At 49.9% G+C, this 16326-nt stretch overlaps 3 protein-coding genes across 4 annotated transcripts; 1 reads left to right on the top strand and 2 right to left on the bottom strand.

Moving 5' to 3' along the window:
• Nucleotides 1-198: 198 nt before the first annotated feature.
• AAFC00_006679 (uncharacterized protein) lies at nucleotides 199-5842 on the top strand (the record flags this gene model as incomplete). Its single annotated transcript, XM_069348362.1, has 4 exons — nucleotides 199-298; nucleotides 351-475; nucleotides 533-4549; nucleotides 4598-5842. The coding sequence occupies 4 exons, from the start codon at nucleotides 199-201 to the stop codon at nucleotides 5840-5842; spliced, it is 5487 nt and encodes a 1828-aa protein (XP_069199542.1).
• Nucleotides 5843-9468: 3626 nt separating this feature from the next.
• Nucleotides 9469-10539, bottom strand: AAFC00_006680 (uncharacterized protein; the record flags this gene model as incomplete). Its single annotated transcript, XM_069346668.1, has 2 exons — nucleotides 9469-9970; nucleotides 10043-10539. The coding sequence occupies 2 exons, from the start codon at nucleotides 10537-10539 to the stop codon at nucleotides 9469-9471; spliced, it is 999 nt and encodes a 332-aa protein (XP_069199543.1).
• A 1754-nt stretch (nucleotides 10540-12293) lies between these two features.
• On the bottom strand, nucleotides 12294-13348 carry AAFC00_006681 (uncharacterized protein; the record flags this gene model as incomplete). Of its 2 annotated transcripts, none has more annotated exons than XM_069346669.1 (2): nucleotides 12294-13089; nucleotides 13146-13348. In XM_069346669.1, the coding sequence occupies 2 exons, from the start codon at nucleotides 13346-13348 to the stop codon at nucleotides 12294-12296; spliced, it is 999 nt and encodes a 332-aa protein (XP_069199544.1). The 2 variants fall into 2 exon arrangements, with proteins under 2 accessions (XP_069199544.1, XP_069199545.1); XM_069348363.1 differs by having other exon boundaries at nucleotides 13146-13339.
• Between the last annotated feature and the right edge of the window lie 2978 nt (nucleotides 13349-16326).

The following is a 16326-nucleotide window of genomic DNA, read 5'->3' on the forward strand; positions in this document are numbered from 1 at the left end:
CCACACTTGGCACTTTGCATGTGCGCATAAGCGTCTACGTAGCAATAGGCCATACACGGAAAGAGCTCAGAATAATGATTGTGTTTACTTGACAGCTATACTAGGCAGGCATTATTCACCACAGACGATGGATACACCCGCTCACAAGACTTAGCAGACCAGCCGGGGTTGCAACTGGATCGAGGAAAGGCCTTAGAAATGGCTCTCAACCCACAAGACGGTCGACGTTCGACATCTCCATCATTGAGCGCAGGCCGTTCATCGCCGGGACTGCGTACTCCTCGCCGAGTCGAGGACGGTATGTGCGTTTGGGAGTAACATAGAGTATCAGCTCTGTCTGACATGGCCAGGTCTGCATTCAAAGGACAAGGCATTCCGCCGCTATGCTGTTGCCATTGAGCGAGCTCTTTCCTCATTTGATGCTGCGCAGCAAGAATGGGCAGACTATATCGCATTCTTGGCTCGTTTACTGAAGGTCTATAAGAAGCAGAGCACACAACTAGTTGTAGTCATCCACTTATGATAAAAGTAGGCCGTTCAATTTCCTCCTCCGAATATCGAAGCGTTGCCGCAAGAAAGCACGATCGCACTAAGGTTGTCGCAATGCTTGAATCCCGCATTGCCGTCAGGGGTGCATCAGAAAGCTCTGGAAGTCTACTCTGCCATTCTCTCCATTCTTGGGACTGAAGGTTTGGGCAATAGCCTGCATGTATACTTGCCGAGTCTCTTGCCTGTGCCTTCGTTCGCATCGTTGTCTGTTCGCCCATTATATTACGCCATTTTCGAGGAGTACATCGTCAAACTCAAGCCCTCCGACTTGCGATCTGCCACCAAGTCGTTGATCCTGTGTCTGCTTCCTGGCATCGAAGATGAGACAAGCGAAGATTTCGAAAGAGCATTGCAAATCATCGACAGTCTCCGGAAAGCGACGTCGAGAGACGCGGCGGACGTCACCGAGTGCGAGACGAAGGATGGCTATTTCTGGCAATGCTTTTTTCTGGCCGTAATCACAAACCCATCTCGACGTCAAGGTGCTTTGGCATATCTCACACGTAGACTCCCCAATTTCTCGCCCGTTAAAGAATCGGAGCTTGTAGACGAAAACACAGACAGCCCGCACTCTGGCCTCTCACCTGCAGCTGAAGCTGTCATCACACCTGAGCCAGGTCTTCTTATGCGCTGTTTTGCTGCTGGTCTCCAAGATGCACATCTGCTCGTCCAACGTGGCTTTCTTGATCTACTGGTCACGCATCTACCCCTCCACTCCTCGCTCTTCCGGCGACGGCTGAGGGTTGACGACATGGATCTAGTCACACTCGCAGCAGTACGTACCGTCCTCAGAAGAGATATGAGTCTGAACCGGAGACTTTGGTCATGGTTCCTAGGGCCCGATCCAGCAACCAATGACTCTGAGGATCTCCAGCCTCAGTCCCCGCCTGACTCTCGACAAACCTCCACGAACAACATCATATCTGGACCAGCGGCTTACTTCCAGGAAAATGGTTCAGCTTCTCTGCGAAGAAGTATCATGCTGATGCTGGGTCGTCGTAGTGCTAGTTCTATCGAGACGGCTCGCCCGTTCCGAGTCTGTCTGTCCTTGATGGACCGCTGGGAGATTGGTGGATTGATAGTGCCGCATATCCTACTTCCGGCGCTTGAAAGTGCCTATGAATTCAGCTTATCAGGCTCGCAAGGTCAGGTCGACGAGGTTGTCCGAAGCGCAAGCCTTTTCTTTGACGGGGTTGAGAGCAGGTTGATCTGGTCCAGAATCATGCAAGTGATGCTCTCAGCCTTTGATTATGCTGTGTCCGATGTCAAAGTGGCTAGACACAAGATAAATTTCCTGAGGTTCACCACTAGTCGATTTGACATCAAGGAGGAAGAGATGCTATCACAGCATATCCCAGCCATCCTTTTGGTTCTGTATGCTCAGCTATCGACGATCGTAAAATCAGAAGCGAGCATCGATCAAGGATTCCTCACGTCCGTTCTTCTTTTGGCCCAAAGCTGGCTTCGCTTGATCCCTGGGCGTGTCTTTCAATCTGTCAAGCATACCACTGACGACGCGGAGAGCTTTGTCCCTTGGAGCCCAAAGAATTCTGTAGCTACCACACGACTCACCATCGACTCTTATCTGCAGACCGAAGAGGAAGTACAAGCAACGACCCCCACTTTGTCATCAGTGGTGGATCACATAGTCGGAAACCTGGCAATCATTCTGAAGTTAGCACTTAGCAATGTCACCTTGGCGAGTCAATTGACTCCCATCGCGGAGGCTATCGCGCTCATAGCATCAGAGGTTCCTGATTCTCCAGCTCTCAGGTGTGCTGATCTGTATATCACATTCAGAGATGTTTTATCAAAAGATCCCAACGACGATCACTCAGCTTTCCCTGTGGTGAATTCGATGATGACGGTCCTTGCGACGACGGTAACAAGGAAACAAGCCCCTTACTTTGACCAAAGGCAAATCTCCGATCTGCAAGCAGGGTCACTGCGCCACATATGGGTCCACCTCTCACCTTTCAGGCCGAAGTTTCATCTCGAAGCAGTGCGTCTGATATGGCAGCTGGAAAGGCTGTCCAAATCGCAACATCGGGTAGAAGCGCGTCTTGCCATGCTGGTCAGTCAGCACGCTGGGATCGACAGTGCTGAGGTTGCTGGCCGATTCTGTGTCCTTTGGGAGCACACAATGCAGAGTCTGGCGCACCGAAGTGAGGGCCAAGGGAGAGGCCTTACTCGTCGGTCCAGTGCAATGCCTTCACAAAGTGTCTCCGAAACTGGTGTAGACGCAGAGAAGGTTTTGACGCGACCTCTACTTATACTATTGGACAGCCTACAGGTAGAAGGCACTGGTGCCTCCGACGTCATCCGCTCCTGGTTGCAGGCCTTGCCTTCTCTGGACCGAGTATTCTACATTCTACTCTCCAGACTGCAGGATGATCTGGATGCTTATTCACACAGCTCGAGTGAAACTTCAGCAGCGAAACGCCAGCAACGAGACATGCATCAAAGCCTGGATGATGTTGTATTTTGTCTTCAGCATATTCGCAACATCCTTCGTTGTCCTTCTTCGCATACATGGATTGTCCTAGCCAACCTGAAGTTGAAAGCATCCAAATCTCCGCAACCTAGCACTACGGCCACAGAGATGCTGGCTCTTACATGTCTCAAAGCTTTAGCTCTTCGAGGCGACGGCGCGACCGAGACTGTACATCATGCATCTTTGACTGTCCTGCAAGCTTTACTCGCCGGACCGAATTACGAGGCCTTGCATGAATTAAGGATCGACGACACCTTGATCGATCTACTCTCTAGATCATTGGCTGATCCCATCAGTTCACTTCAGACCGTTTACCTCCAAGCAATATCTACAGCACTGAAAGTCGGGCTCTTGCCTCCTCTGGACTTACCTGGAGCTAGACGACCATCATCTAGTGGCTTTGCACGTCTCTCGGTCACTGCAGAGATAAAGGAAATTTCCATGAGCAATCGAGCTGTTGGACCGCCCTCTGGCCTGCTCAACTGCTTGCGAATCGGCTTATCTTCAGTCAACGCACGGTTGTACCTGGATCATTGGGTTGGGTTCTTAGCGGAGGTGCTGCCACTCTACGCCGATGCAGTGTTTGCAAGCTTGTTACCGCTCGTGGAGGGGATCTGTAAACAAGTCGGTATAGCTTTCACATATCTCAAAGAAGCATCTCGTGGAGTGACGAGACCTGGTACTGGTGTGCCAGTGTCATCTCTTGCAGCACTGTTGCATGGTCTCGAGCTAGTATTGGCCCATGTACATCGCCTGTTCCAGGGCGAGGAGGTGTCAAGCCCAACAACCAAATCGCCCGACCATCCTCCTGGGTTTTTTGGTACAATGGTATCCGGTGTCTTCGCGTCAGAGGGTCCTCCGACCAAGACAAGCAGAATCAACAGTAGACTTACCATGATTCTTTCCTTCCAAGACGCTATACGTACTTGCTTCTCTATCTGGGCTTGGGCAAGTCAAAGCAGTTCCAGTGGCGATATCGATTCGGCATGTGCTGCGACGACCTCCCTGAATGCGTTGAAATTGCGGAACAAGACTAGGAGAATACTAGAAAATCTCTTTGCTGCCGAAGAGCTCGAGTGCTTGGAGACACTGGCACTGCTTTGGTCTCGGCCCAAGGACGGACACAGAGATGAATCTGAAGCTGTCTTTAACCTTCTGTTGGTGCTGGATGGCTCGAAACCAAAACACACCGTGCCCATCATCATCAATGCACTATACAGTAGAACAAACATTGACGCCCTGGACCTGGCAAGAAGATCGAGTTTGACATCTGATCTGACTACTCTGGAAGTCATATCATTCCTTCTCAGCTACACAAGGGCTATAGAAGATGACGCTACGGACGAGATCTGGACAGACTGCATGGTGTTCCTGCGAGACGTCTTGTCCAATCCCCTACCTCATCGACAGATTCTGCCCGGACTACTGGAGTACACTGTGTTACTTGCTGAAAAAATTGAACATACGAATTTTGGAGACTTGCGCAAGATGCGACGCGATCTGGGAGTAAGTGTCTCTAAATTGCCATGCTATGAACTTCGCTAACCTTTGCAGGACATATTTATCCGACTCCTGACTGCGACCTTAACCGCAAGGCCGTTATCAAGTCAATTCGACACCTCACAGCCAAGGGCGGCTGACGATCTAGTCTCAAGTTTGCTTTACATAACGCCAAAGTTGCAAACCATTTTGCAGAGCAGTGATCGTATTCTGAGCGCCGTGGATATCATGTCGCGTAGCGTCATCACTCCCTCTATACACGCCAAATCTTTCCCGGAAAACATCAGTATCGAGTATCTAAAATTATTCGAGCTGATCGCGCAGGAGGGCTCGACTTCTAAAATTTGGAAGAAGGATTTGACCGATGCTTTTTACAACTCACGCCTATTGATCAGCTCTGCTGATTTGGTGCAGGATGGTTGGCTGCCGCTGATCCGCAAATGGGCTCTCAGTGACAGTACCCGTCTTCAAGAGCTGCTCGCGCGCCTTACAGTCCCTTCAACAGCCGGTATCATGTTCGGCGTTGGCGCGAACGCTGCGCGACTAGAAGCAGATCGTAGAACACAATTGACACTGCGACGACTTGTCCTTCTTCTGCTCGCGTGCGAGCAAGACGCCTTTGTCAACAATCTTGCTCTGATACTGCATTGGCTCTTCGACCTATGTGCTGCAGACGCTTCTTCATCGCCATCATCCGCAACACGAGCCGAGATTTTCATGGTCTTCCGGGCTTTGCTTCTGTCTTTCTCCTCGATCCAGCTGTCTGCGGTCTGGCCTATACTCAACGATATCCTACCAGCTGCACTGAACTCGTGTATCGGAAACAACTCGTCTCGCGAGATATACGGCAATCTGTCTCTACTGCAGGCTTGTCGATTACTTGATCTACTGACCACTCTCTCGCCGGATGAGTTCCAATTACATGCCTGGCTGTACCTAACAGACACGATCGACGCGGTCTACAGGCCTGTAGACCTCACTTCCGTGGCATTGGCAGACGGAGTCGCTGATGTTTTGAGCGCCGAGAACATCGACCAATCAACATATCCTACGTCATTGACTGCTCCCACACAGAGCTCCGCGGAAACTCGTGTTCCATATCTCAACGCAACACACATTGACGGCGCAGATGCAAAAGCAATGCGCCGAGATGACTTTGTCAAAGGTGTTTTGCATCCATTCTTAAGCCAGCTGAGCATGTACGCTTATGAAGCAACATATCACATGGGGGAGCCTGATATCCAGGCTTGTAGACGTAGTCTGTTGGAGGATGTGCTTGACGAGAGCACTATGGCTTAAACGATATCGTGAGACCTTTTTCCGTTCAAGGCGATTGGTACTAAACATATAGCGTAGTATCATACTGTATTCTATTTGAGAACAATGCACGTTCTAGCGTGCCTCTTTCGCTTGCCGTCTCCCTGTTGAGTAGACTAAAAGTGCCATGGGGAAAAGATGGAGGATGCTAACTGAACTAGTGTCCGTTGCGCTGCCATGGGAAAGGTACATACAGTACTTGTACATTCGGATCGCACCAGCATCGACCTTTCATTTTTTGTTCACGACGACAAATGCCAATTCCTACTTTATTTTCGCGTCTTGGTATCGCAGGTACAAGTACAGTACCTTACTATTCCCTCAGCCAAGACCGCCGGTTCACGGTTACGATACATCCATCATTTCCGTACTCCTAAAGCTAGTCGTTTTACTCTTCGTCCGTGTCATCAGCGATCCAACCTTTCGTCAGTCCGCCGTTGTGCAAGCGTCGTGTACTTCCGTTTTGGCGCTCGAGGTGCGAGCCCGGCGCCGTGGCACAAAAACCTAAGTTGCCCTCTCCAACACCAGTGCTACTGTACATAAATAAAACAAGTGCGATATCATTGGACCCTATTTCCTTATCCTTTGAGGCAGCTTTGCGTCATGGACTTAGCCCCGAACCTGCCCGAATTTCATGCTCCAGCTGTCAATGTTAAGAGGATATACAGTACCTGTTCTGCACCAGGATCGGTCAACTCTTTGTGTGCCATAGCCCCCCGCTCTAACTTTCCTCTTATCGTGATATTAATTGTTTTCATCTGCAACGACATTTGACTCTAACAGATCTGTCGACCGTTGATGGCAGTATATCCCACGCTCCCCGGACTCGCTATGTGTCATAGAGCACATCAGACAGGTTCTAGATTGAGCTGTGCATATCGAGCCTGCACATCATCGGAACGCGACCCTTGTTACAGTATGGCACTTCCACCTGATGCTGACATGGGGGTTTTCCGAACATCCATCTGTGCCGGACACGCTTGGCTGCTCTGAAAATCATCACAGGGAAGTGATTGGCTACCTCATCGAATTAATTACGGGAATCTCTTGCTTGTGATAACTTGACTTCATTCTGGAGACATCAGGGCTGGCGGTGACACCACGAACCTTTAATACACCAGGATCTAGATTCATCTGGCCGTGAAACGATCTCCAAAATCGGGTGACATGACTCGTTGGTTTCGTACTTGTAACGAATTTCGATGGATCTACCCCTGCTATTGGCAGCTTGCGTTGCTGCCTAGCACGCTCAGGCTGGGAAAACCGAGACTATGATTGTGCTAAGGCAGACGCGAACAACGCAGTGGCACCACCCTGACAGCAACTCGTATGCCTGGATCGAAAACATCCCCCTTGGCGAGAGGGGCTCTTACAACATGACAATGACTCTTTCAACACATACCAGTGGGGTACCTTTGCTGTGCTGTACTATAGCTCCAAACATTGGAACGCTGAGAAAACAGGTTGAGAACGACCGTGCTGTCTGCTATGGGATCTTGTGAGATGAGATCCTCATTTCTGGAAGCATGGGATGGACACGAAGGCGATCAAGGCGTCAATCTTTGCCTTGGTTCCCCGTGTCTTCTTATGCATCAACTTGGTACCATGACGGTAATAACGACGACGACGAGCGAGAATCATCATTCCACTGCCGGACCCGTGACTTCAATTGGCTGCATCATGTTGCAACCGCTCCAAACGCTTAACCCCCGTTACTGTCTAGGAAATCTCAAACAAGACCGTAGTCTTATCACCAATACACACAATGTCTTAATTAGACAGTTGACGGATGTATTGCAGCCTATCACTTCTGCGATACTACAGGTTTCTTGGCTCGGGCGAAGTCCCGACTCAACGTCAGACGAATCTTGACAGAATCGGGTCCCAATTTCATGATCAAGTTCCGCATGGAGAGCAGGATTGCACTACTGTACGACATGTTTCTACTGAGTGGTACGAGCACATACATACAGCTGCAACGGAGCTGTCACTTCAGGGAAAACGCTAGATATAAGTACAGCATCAATGCAAGACAAATAACTGTCGGACGGTTCCAACCTTGAAGCCGGGCATGTCTCGTAAATGTGCCGGACACAGAAGCGAGTGTCAAACGTTGTAGTCTTCTCGTTGTGGTAGAGAATATCAAACACATGTCTAAAGATCATCGAAAGGATATGCCTCACGGGCACGCCGATCACCATGCACGGCCGTTGTCGTCCCCAGGCGGAATTTCACAGAAAATATGGAGGAGGATTGTGGGACTACCCAAATGAGAATAGCAGTGCAGTACTCCGTGCCGAAGACATGCCGGACTATGGCGGCGTTACGGTCGAACAGTACAGTACTCCGTGCCCTCTATTTTAGACGAACGATCCGTGCCTAGCGCACATTAAGGCTTCATAAGGCTATTAGAAGCTCGTGTGATTGCGGAATGGCGGCGAATGCACAGGTAAGGCATTCTGTGGTTTCCTCAACGCACAGTCAGTCGGGACGGAGTGTTCGGATCGGATCTGAGTGATCGAGGGTACTCGCCAATTCCTGCGTCCTCCACATGAGAGCTGTGCTTATGAACCATGATAGAGTTCGAAAGAAAACAAGCCTCTCGCGTGCGCCACCCATGGAGAAGGAAAGCCAATCGCCAGAATCGCTGTCAAATATAGATGGGCGGGCCTCCAGTTTGCCTACAGTACCTGTTTTTTTTTCTTTCAAAGCTGGATCTGATACCACGTTGTGGCTTTCTATCAGTTACACGCTGATTCACACCTCACCGTGCCAGCGCGGTGTGTTAAATGCTCTCGTGGGTAGATCGATGATCCAGTGCAGATGCATGACATCAGAACGTCTGCGCTCTCCTGAGCCACGACGACTCGGTCCTTGTTGTGTGTGCAGCTATCTACCTGTGCTACATAGGGGACAATGATTTCGTTCGGCCGCATGGCATTGCTTTAGGGGGGGGCACAGACGAGGCGCAGCTCTGCGATGGAACTTTCCAAAGCCAACCGTTGCTGTAGCGCGTCATATACTTTGTTAAGTCGCATATCTCATGTCATTTGCTTGAGTAGGCTTTTGACAGCTATACGAATTCTCCTGTTTATACTTTATTCACAAAGCTTGAATATGCACTCGCGGCCGTTCTTGGCTGATGTATATCACGTTTTCTTGCAGATACCTACTGTACCTTATCTCTGAAGTCCATTACCATTCCATGGTGTGCTCGAGCGGAGGTCTCGCAGGGCTCAATACTATCTGTCCTGTTAGAACATATCCGAAAGTCAAAATCTCTGTCAATGTACATGAAGCCAAGTAAGTGATGCGAATCTGTCGAGATTACTGTGCATTTCAGAGCGCTTTGCGAATGAAAAACAAGTCACTTGGGAGAACAATGTGGCATTTCCAGAGTAGCGTTGTACAGTAGACTCTCCTTTTGATCACGTCATGTCGAGATCTCCATCGAGCTCGCGCACAAGCAGTGTGTGGATCCTACTAGCATGAATAAAGCGAAGCTGGTGTTTCGCCACGGATCACATTGACGGATATGGAAATTAGTTCGGGCGTAAGTCTAGCTAAGCACAAACAGCCGCGGTAATGAACTTGTCGTGCGTCGCTACTCAGCACTTCCATCCCTGGTAAACAATCTTCGATCCCCAGAGCTGGCCCTTCTTCAACAGAACCATTGGTCTCCACTTCTCTTCGTTGACAGCATTGATGTATCGTGATGGCTCGACGCATAACCCACTGCGGGCTCCTCGATCAGGTGTGCCTTCTGTGGCCGGAATGTCGATATACTTACCGGTGTAGAACTGGAAGGCAGGCTCCGTGCTCAAGACCTCGAAATGCAGACGAGTGTTAGGGTGATAGAGAGAGACTAGCTTACGCGGCGACTCCGTTCGAGTGTCCAACGACACGCTCGAAGGGTCCGAGTTCATGATGAAGCAGTGATCGATGTCGGGTTCCTTTTCACCGAGCACGAACGACTGGCCTGCCTTGACACCTGGGAATTTCTTGATATCCCCTGTCGGGATGTCCAAGTCATCGACCACTTGGTAGTCATCTGTCTCGAGCACGACTTCGGTGCCAGCAATCGTCGAGCCATCGGAGATGTTAAAGTAGCTGAAGGCGAAAATCATCAGTCGACTGATGTGATGATGGGATCACGATGATGTGGATTCGAGAAAATCATACCTGTGGTTCGTCATGGCAACGACGGTCTCATCGACTTCATTGCCGACGAGTTCGACCTCGTACTCTATCTCAAGTTGTGTCTTCTTGATTCCTTGATCCTCGACGTGCCCCGCCGTGTACCAGACCCTGACCTCCACCGTGCCTGGGTATCCCTCCTCTCCGTCCTTGCTCAAGTATGTAAATAAGACTGCCTCTTTCCCATTTCGATTGACCGGCGTCGGCCCTTCGAAGGTCTGCTTGCCCCATCCTTTGGGCCCGCCATGGAGAGCGTTGGGTCCATTATTGGCAGCAAGTCTGTAAGACGTTCCGTTCAAGCTGTTGATCTTCGCGCCAGAGATGCGGTTGGCAACTCGGCCGATTGTTTCGCCAAAGAAGGCGCTATTGAGATCTTGATATGGCCCGGGAATAGTGAATCCTTGCACAATGTTCTGCCCAGCTATGCGCACCTCTTGGATGATAGCACCTTGCGGCAGGAACGAGAACTCGTCCTGACTCATATTTGTCGAATGATAGACTTGGTAAGAGATTCGCAGAAAATTTGCGCGCTGCCTTGCTTCAATCTATTTTGTTCGCGATCAGAAAACCTATTTATCCATCTTGCTATAAGGGCAGCACCGCATGAAGTACTGTATGCTGCACGAGCTCGACCGTCATAGAGTGGGGATGAGGGGCCAATCAGCCTGAATGGCTCCACCGCTTCAGGCAGAACAGCAATTGCATTACAGCATCTTTCGGTCGAATGATTGTTAGGCCATACATAAAACGCAATGTGCAAATATCTAGGCGATACAGCTCTTGCCTGGTCTCCTCGACACGACGTCGAAATATCATTTTTGATCCACAAGAGGATCCATAAGCATTGGCAGTTGGGGATCGTCGGGTCGATTCTGACCCTTCGCAAGCCTCGCCGAAAAGCGTTCAACTTGTTCAGCTTCGCAGCAGCCTTACAGCTTTACCCCTGGAGAGACTTATCATTGGAGCATCTCCGGTAGGTAAAGCGAGCCCCACAACCGCTGAAAGATTTGAATGCCGGCCGCGCAAGCTTGACCTCTGTTCATCATGATTGTCGTATTCCTTGATACGACTGTTGTCCGTTCTGAGAACAGAAAAAGGAGATAGGGCACCGGATCGTGACGGTGTCAAGGGATAGCATCAACGGGTAGCAGGGACGATGATGAAATGAGGAACAGATAGGTACCTAATTGAGAGACGTCAAATGTACCACATCGAGTAACAGCAAAAAAGAGAAAGACAAGAAGCGGACTCGGAACGAGCTTTTGGGTGTTTTACCAACCACGGGGTAAGGCAGGATGACAGACGATCTGCACTTAGATGCGCGAAAGATTGCTTGGCTGGGCGATATGGCCGTTAATCATTCCATGTGGTTCCAGGTCACACCCTATCGGAACTGGACCTGCATTCAATCCTTCAGCTGCACTACCGGCATCAAGACTGCCCTGTTACCTCGAAAGTATTACCTGTAAGGCTCGCTTGGATTGGGGCGTGAAGGACAGCCTAGATTCCTGCATTAACCAGAGATTCCCCACAAATCTGGACGTCGGTCGCGTCAATAGCGACATCCTGCGCTGTCCGCGAAGGGCATACGGTAGGAGATAAGCGCGCTTGTCCGAGAATGGTCAACCGACGGTAATATGGTATACGAGACCAGATGTACTGCCGCCGCTTGACTGCATGCACTTATTGATAGCATGAGACGACCACAGCATCCTCCGATGGGCCGCAAGATCCGGATGAACTAGTTGAGATAGGACAATCGATGTCGACATGGACATACAAGCGAGACCTCTTACCGCAGCTTGGCGACCCGCATTGTTGACGGTACGAGAGCCTACTGTACATGAAAAGAAATTTCTAGTGCGGAATTAAGAATGATAGATTGAAGCCCCTAATTAAGTCCTATGCATGGAATTGTACCAGCCAACCTCCCAGCTCCATTCGCCTAACGCGCCGCAAGCCTATCTCCTACAGAGATCGCCAAGCTCCCATCACGCCTATTTTGTTCCTTCAATCTGGAGCGCTGAGTCCATCCGTGTGGCACGCGGCTCTTCCATGTTGTGGGTGCAAGGAGCCGACCAAGTACACTCCGCCCAAGCCTAGGGCATTGGTGTTTGTTGCCCTTGATGTACAGAACCCCTGCGAGGGCTTGCCAGGGTCTTGGAAATAAATGTGATCAAATGTTGTGCATGAATCGTAAAGTCAATAATCCCAATGTGGCTGTTGATTGCGATCATTACGTCGAGATTTGAACGAACTTGCTGAAATCGACATCCACCGAATCACTCATCATCCAGTCCTGCGGGTTGTAAGGTCCGAAGTTTTGTGGCTGACTGCCGTATGGTTGGTCCAATGGTATCGTGCTACAGTCGACATCGACCATAGAGACGATCTGAGGCGAGAAGCTGTCCATCATCGTTTGCAATGTATCGTGAACCACTGCATCGTTGACACTGAATTGGGGGTGAAGTACTCCGCCCCCAGGTGCAATTGTCATGTCTTGCCAGGCAGACGTCATGTATGAATCCTGGTTGGTCGATTCGATACTCAATGGTGATGGCCTTAATGATTGCTGCTGTGCTCGCACCATCTTTGGAGGTGGGCTCAACGTGATCGGTGATGGTGATGCTTTGAAGCTCCAACCGTCTTCGAATATCGGCTGAGCTCGGGATGTTACTGGTGTATCTTGTACACTAGCTCGTGAGGAAGTGGTAGTGCTCCGGTTACCATGACTGTGCTCATGGTCTGACTCGGAACTGAGGGAACCCCGCCTAGCGGAGTAAGATGCGCCCGCAGAAATCATGCGTCGCTCGAGTGAGCGGCAGTCTTCTTCAAACCCCTCCATCTCGCCGCTGCCGTCTTGCTTCGGCTCCAGGAGATCTAGTCCCGCGAGAATATCGTGTGTTAGAGGTTGGCCATTGTGCTCCTCTAGCTTCGCTCCAGGCCACATGTCGGCGGCAACAAGTCGACGGTAAGTTTCTTGTAGACCAGCTACAAGCTGTGATTGTTGTTGCTCCAACATCTCGACGTATCTTGTCAAATATCAGCTGTGGTTACAAGTTGGAATAGCTTCTTCTTTGATACGTACCCTTTAGGATAGACTTTGTCGTGAGATCTCTTCCTCTCGCCAAAGACACATATAGCATTGTCGGCCTTACACCTTGAGCATGGTGAACTACCATCGCATTTTGATTTCTTTAATCGACATCTGTCACAAGCTTTGCCCACCCGTTTCCTGATGCTATCCGAGTCTGAAGAGGACGTCCTGTGAGGCATCGACATTTTAGGCATCTAGCTGTCGAAGTAACAATTCCCAAGTCGGCATGTAAGTCTTGATCAGATGTATACTGTATGGGATACAGGCTCAAGAATAAAAACTCTATGTAAAAAGCTTGGTCGAGCCTGGCATACATATGTGGGAAAACGCTAAAGTTGACTGGGTGGACAAACGCATATATATGTAGCACCACGCGCAAGGAAGGGTGTGGCCGTTTGAGCATGATGACGCTATAAGAAACCATCAACAGAGCCACATGCTTGTACCCAAGATCTGGCCCTGGACCTGACTAACTATTGCAAGACTATGGTGCGTGAACGACCCGCGGAGGAGCGTTAGAGCTCTACCAATGCTGGGCCTAAAATTGGTCAGACCACGACGACAAGCTCGACGGTTGTTGGCGACGTCGTGTCGGGTTCGGAGCGCGGTGCTTTCGGATCCGAGAAAGCTAAACTACACTACTGGAGCTAGGTACCGGTAGCGGCGCACGGTTTAAGCTTCTTTCCCAAAATCCGATCAAAGTTAAAAAGGTTTTCTCGTTGTTCTGCAGGGCATAATCCTGACGTTGGATCGGTCAACTCAGTCATTATGAACGTGTGACTAGCATAGTCACTCTCCTACTTGTGGATGTCTCAATGCCGGAAATGGTATCCGATGTTGGAGGTAGGTAGGGGTGCACCTGTACAGTACCGCACTGAAGGCAATCGTGGTTCCTTAGTGCGCAATCAAAGTACCAAGTTACTGCATCTACCTCAAGGATCGTTAGAGCTGTCCCTTACAGCTTACCAATTGAGGATGGACAACCAAAGCTGTGTTTTGCGTTTAATCACGTTCTTGGTCTCACTGGTCGAGTATATTCAAGGCATGCCGTAAATCTACCGTACGATCCGCTTATTGATTCATCATAACGGGTTTTCTGCAATAACCCTTGAACGCTGTAAAGAAAGTGAGAGAAGTGGCTGGCGACAACATGGCAATCGGTGATCGTTACCTACACACTTAAGCCCAAATCGCGACGTCGAGCAGCGCTTTTGAAGATATGGACGGTCGGAGCGTTCTGTTGCGGTACAGTATTGCGAGCGTCGCGCCCCCCATCCAAGCATCTTGCCCTCACTAAACCAGCGCTTATGCGACATGACCTTGGAAAAGATGACTTGGCGCCTCGTGCATGAATCGTACTATCGCAAGAGTCCCAGATGAGGGCCTAAAAGATACGGCTAGTCTTACAATGTATCGAACGTGTGATGCTGATGTACTTATTTTATAGTACTTTCAGCTATTGGGCGAGCCACGAGACGTTATTTCTACTGTACTGCACGATACAGTGCTGCATCACATGTACCTTAGTGTATGGTCAAGTAGTACTGTACAGTACATGGTCATCCCAGCGTTTATCACAGCAGGAGACGAGCTTACAGTACTAGGCTGTCTTTCTGCTCACCTTAAGGACAGTTTATAAGGTACCCACTGTATGCACTCTACAAGAATACCATCGCACATGGAAACCCCGCAAAGCAGCTCCTCCTCGTGCACAGTACCGAGTCTCAGAGATGGAACATACCCTGCTTCAAAAGTCCGGACGGATAGCGCGGCCTCTAAATCTTCCGCAACGTGCTCGAACACTGTCAAATAGATTGGTAGGACGCAAAGGAGCATGCGGTATGCGAAATACCGACCACTCGGCTCCATCAATATAACACATAGATCGATTGATTCGACCTCATGCTGCTTAGCTGAGCGAATGTACACAAAGCCACCATGTTGACATTCCCCATCTTAGAGGATCCTATCCGTGATTGTTGAGGACGTCGAGATCCCAATAACCAATATACAATAAGCGTAAGGCGCATGCAGATGTAAATCGTTGAGGGTCGTTTCATAGATATGAAGGTGCGCCAATATCGACCACATAGCTGCAGGACAGCCGCACACCATCAGAGCGGATTTTGGCCCGGACGGATTGGCCGCAGCACTCTCCTTATTCGCGGTTGAGTGTTAATCGATGCAGTAGATCGTATGCATCTGTCGCATGCAGTACGGGATTACGGAGTACTGCAGTAATGTTTGAGTTCGGTAGTCTCCTTGTAGACACAATTTTGCAGATCTTCCTTCGGTACCACTAGCCTTCAACTCACAAGCCTTCCCCGTGTCCACCCTGTCTCTGTCATGGTGAGGTCGTTATTGTTTCGTGCTGACCAGTATTGGCAATGACACTATTCCTATGTACATGAAGAAGCTATCTCAGCTTCGAACCAAACTCCATCTTGGCCAACTCAGGGATCCATCACAGCGGAGTGGCTGATTGCTTCAGCTCTCTGCTCGCTGACTTGGCGATGGTTTACAGCTGCCTTGCATGAACGAGGACAGAACCTTGTCCGAACACACAACTGGATTTGGAAGTTATTGGCGAGGAACACCCTCAGAACAGTGTGACCACGTTAGGTAATTAGGGTCGATTACTCAACTACATCATATATTATTTCTAGCTTGCTTGACAGCTCATGAGATTCGTTGATCGCGCTCGATCTCGGACGAAACTCTAGGTAGGTCTTCATCAGACCAACAGAACTATGGACGATTTGCCGTAAGGGAGGAAGATAACGAGTCCCTCAGAGAAAGCAATGGCGCTTACCTTCCTCCACCAGGACCTCGAGGTAGGGCCGTCGACGCGCTAAGTAAAGCCCCAAGTATCTGACATCACTGCGAAGGAATGGACTGGTACCGCGACTTGTTGGAAAGCTTTTGGCTTTGACAAGCGACAGCGGTACACCTACTCCATCGCGAGATGCACACGTAGGCTTACCTCACAGTGATGGGCGATTCTTTTGCCCTCGGCATGGTATAACCGTGTGTTCCTGCTGTAGTGCTCTCATCTCCGCTCTACAATACTTCTATGCCCGAGATCTACAAGTACCTCATGGCAGCAGCACTAGCATTACGGAAAGCGTCAGCGTAAGGTAAGGCAGTATTACTAGATCACATCTCAGAAGTC

This window comes from Neodothiora populina (genome assembly GCF_041146345.1).
Source record: "Neodothiora populina strain CPC 39397 chromosome Unknown canker_contig_8, whole genome shotgun sequence".
NCBI classification, from domain to species: domain Eukaryota; kingdom Fungi; phylum Ascomycota; class Dothideomycetes; order Dothideales; family Dothioraceae; genus Neodothiora; species Neodothiora populina.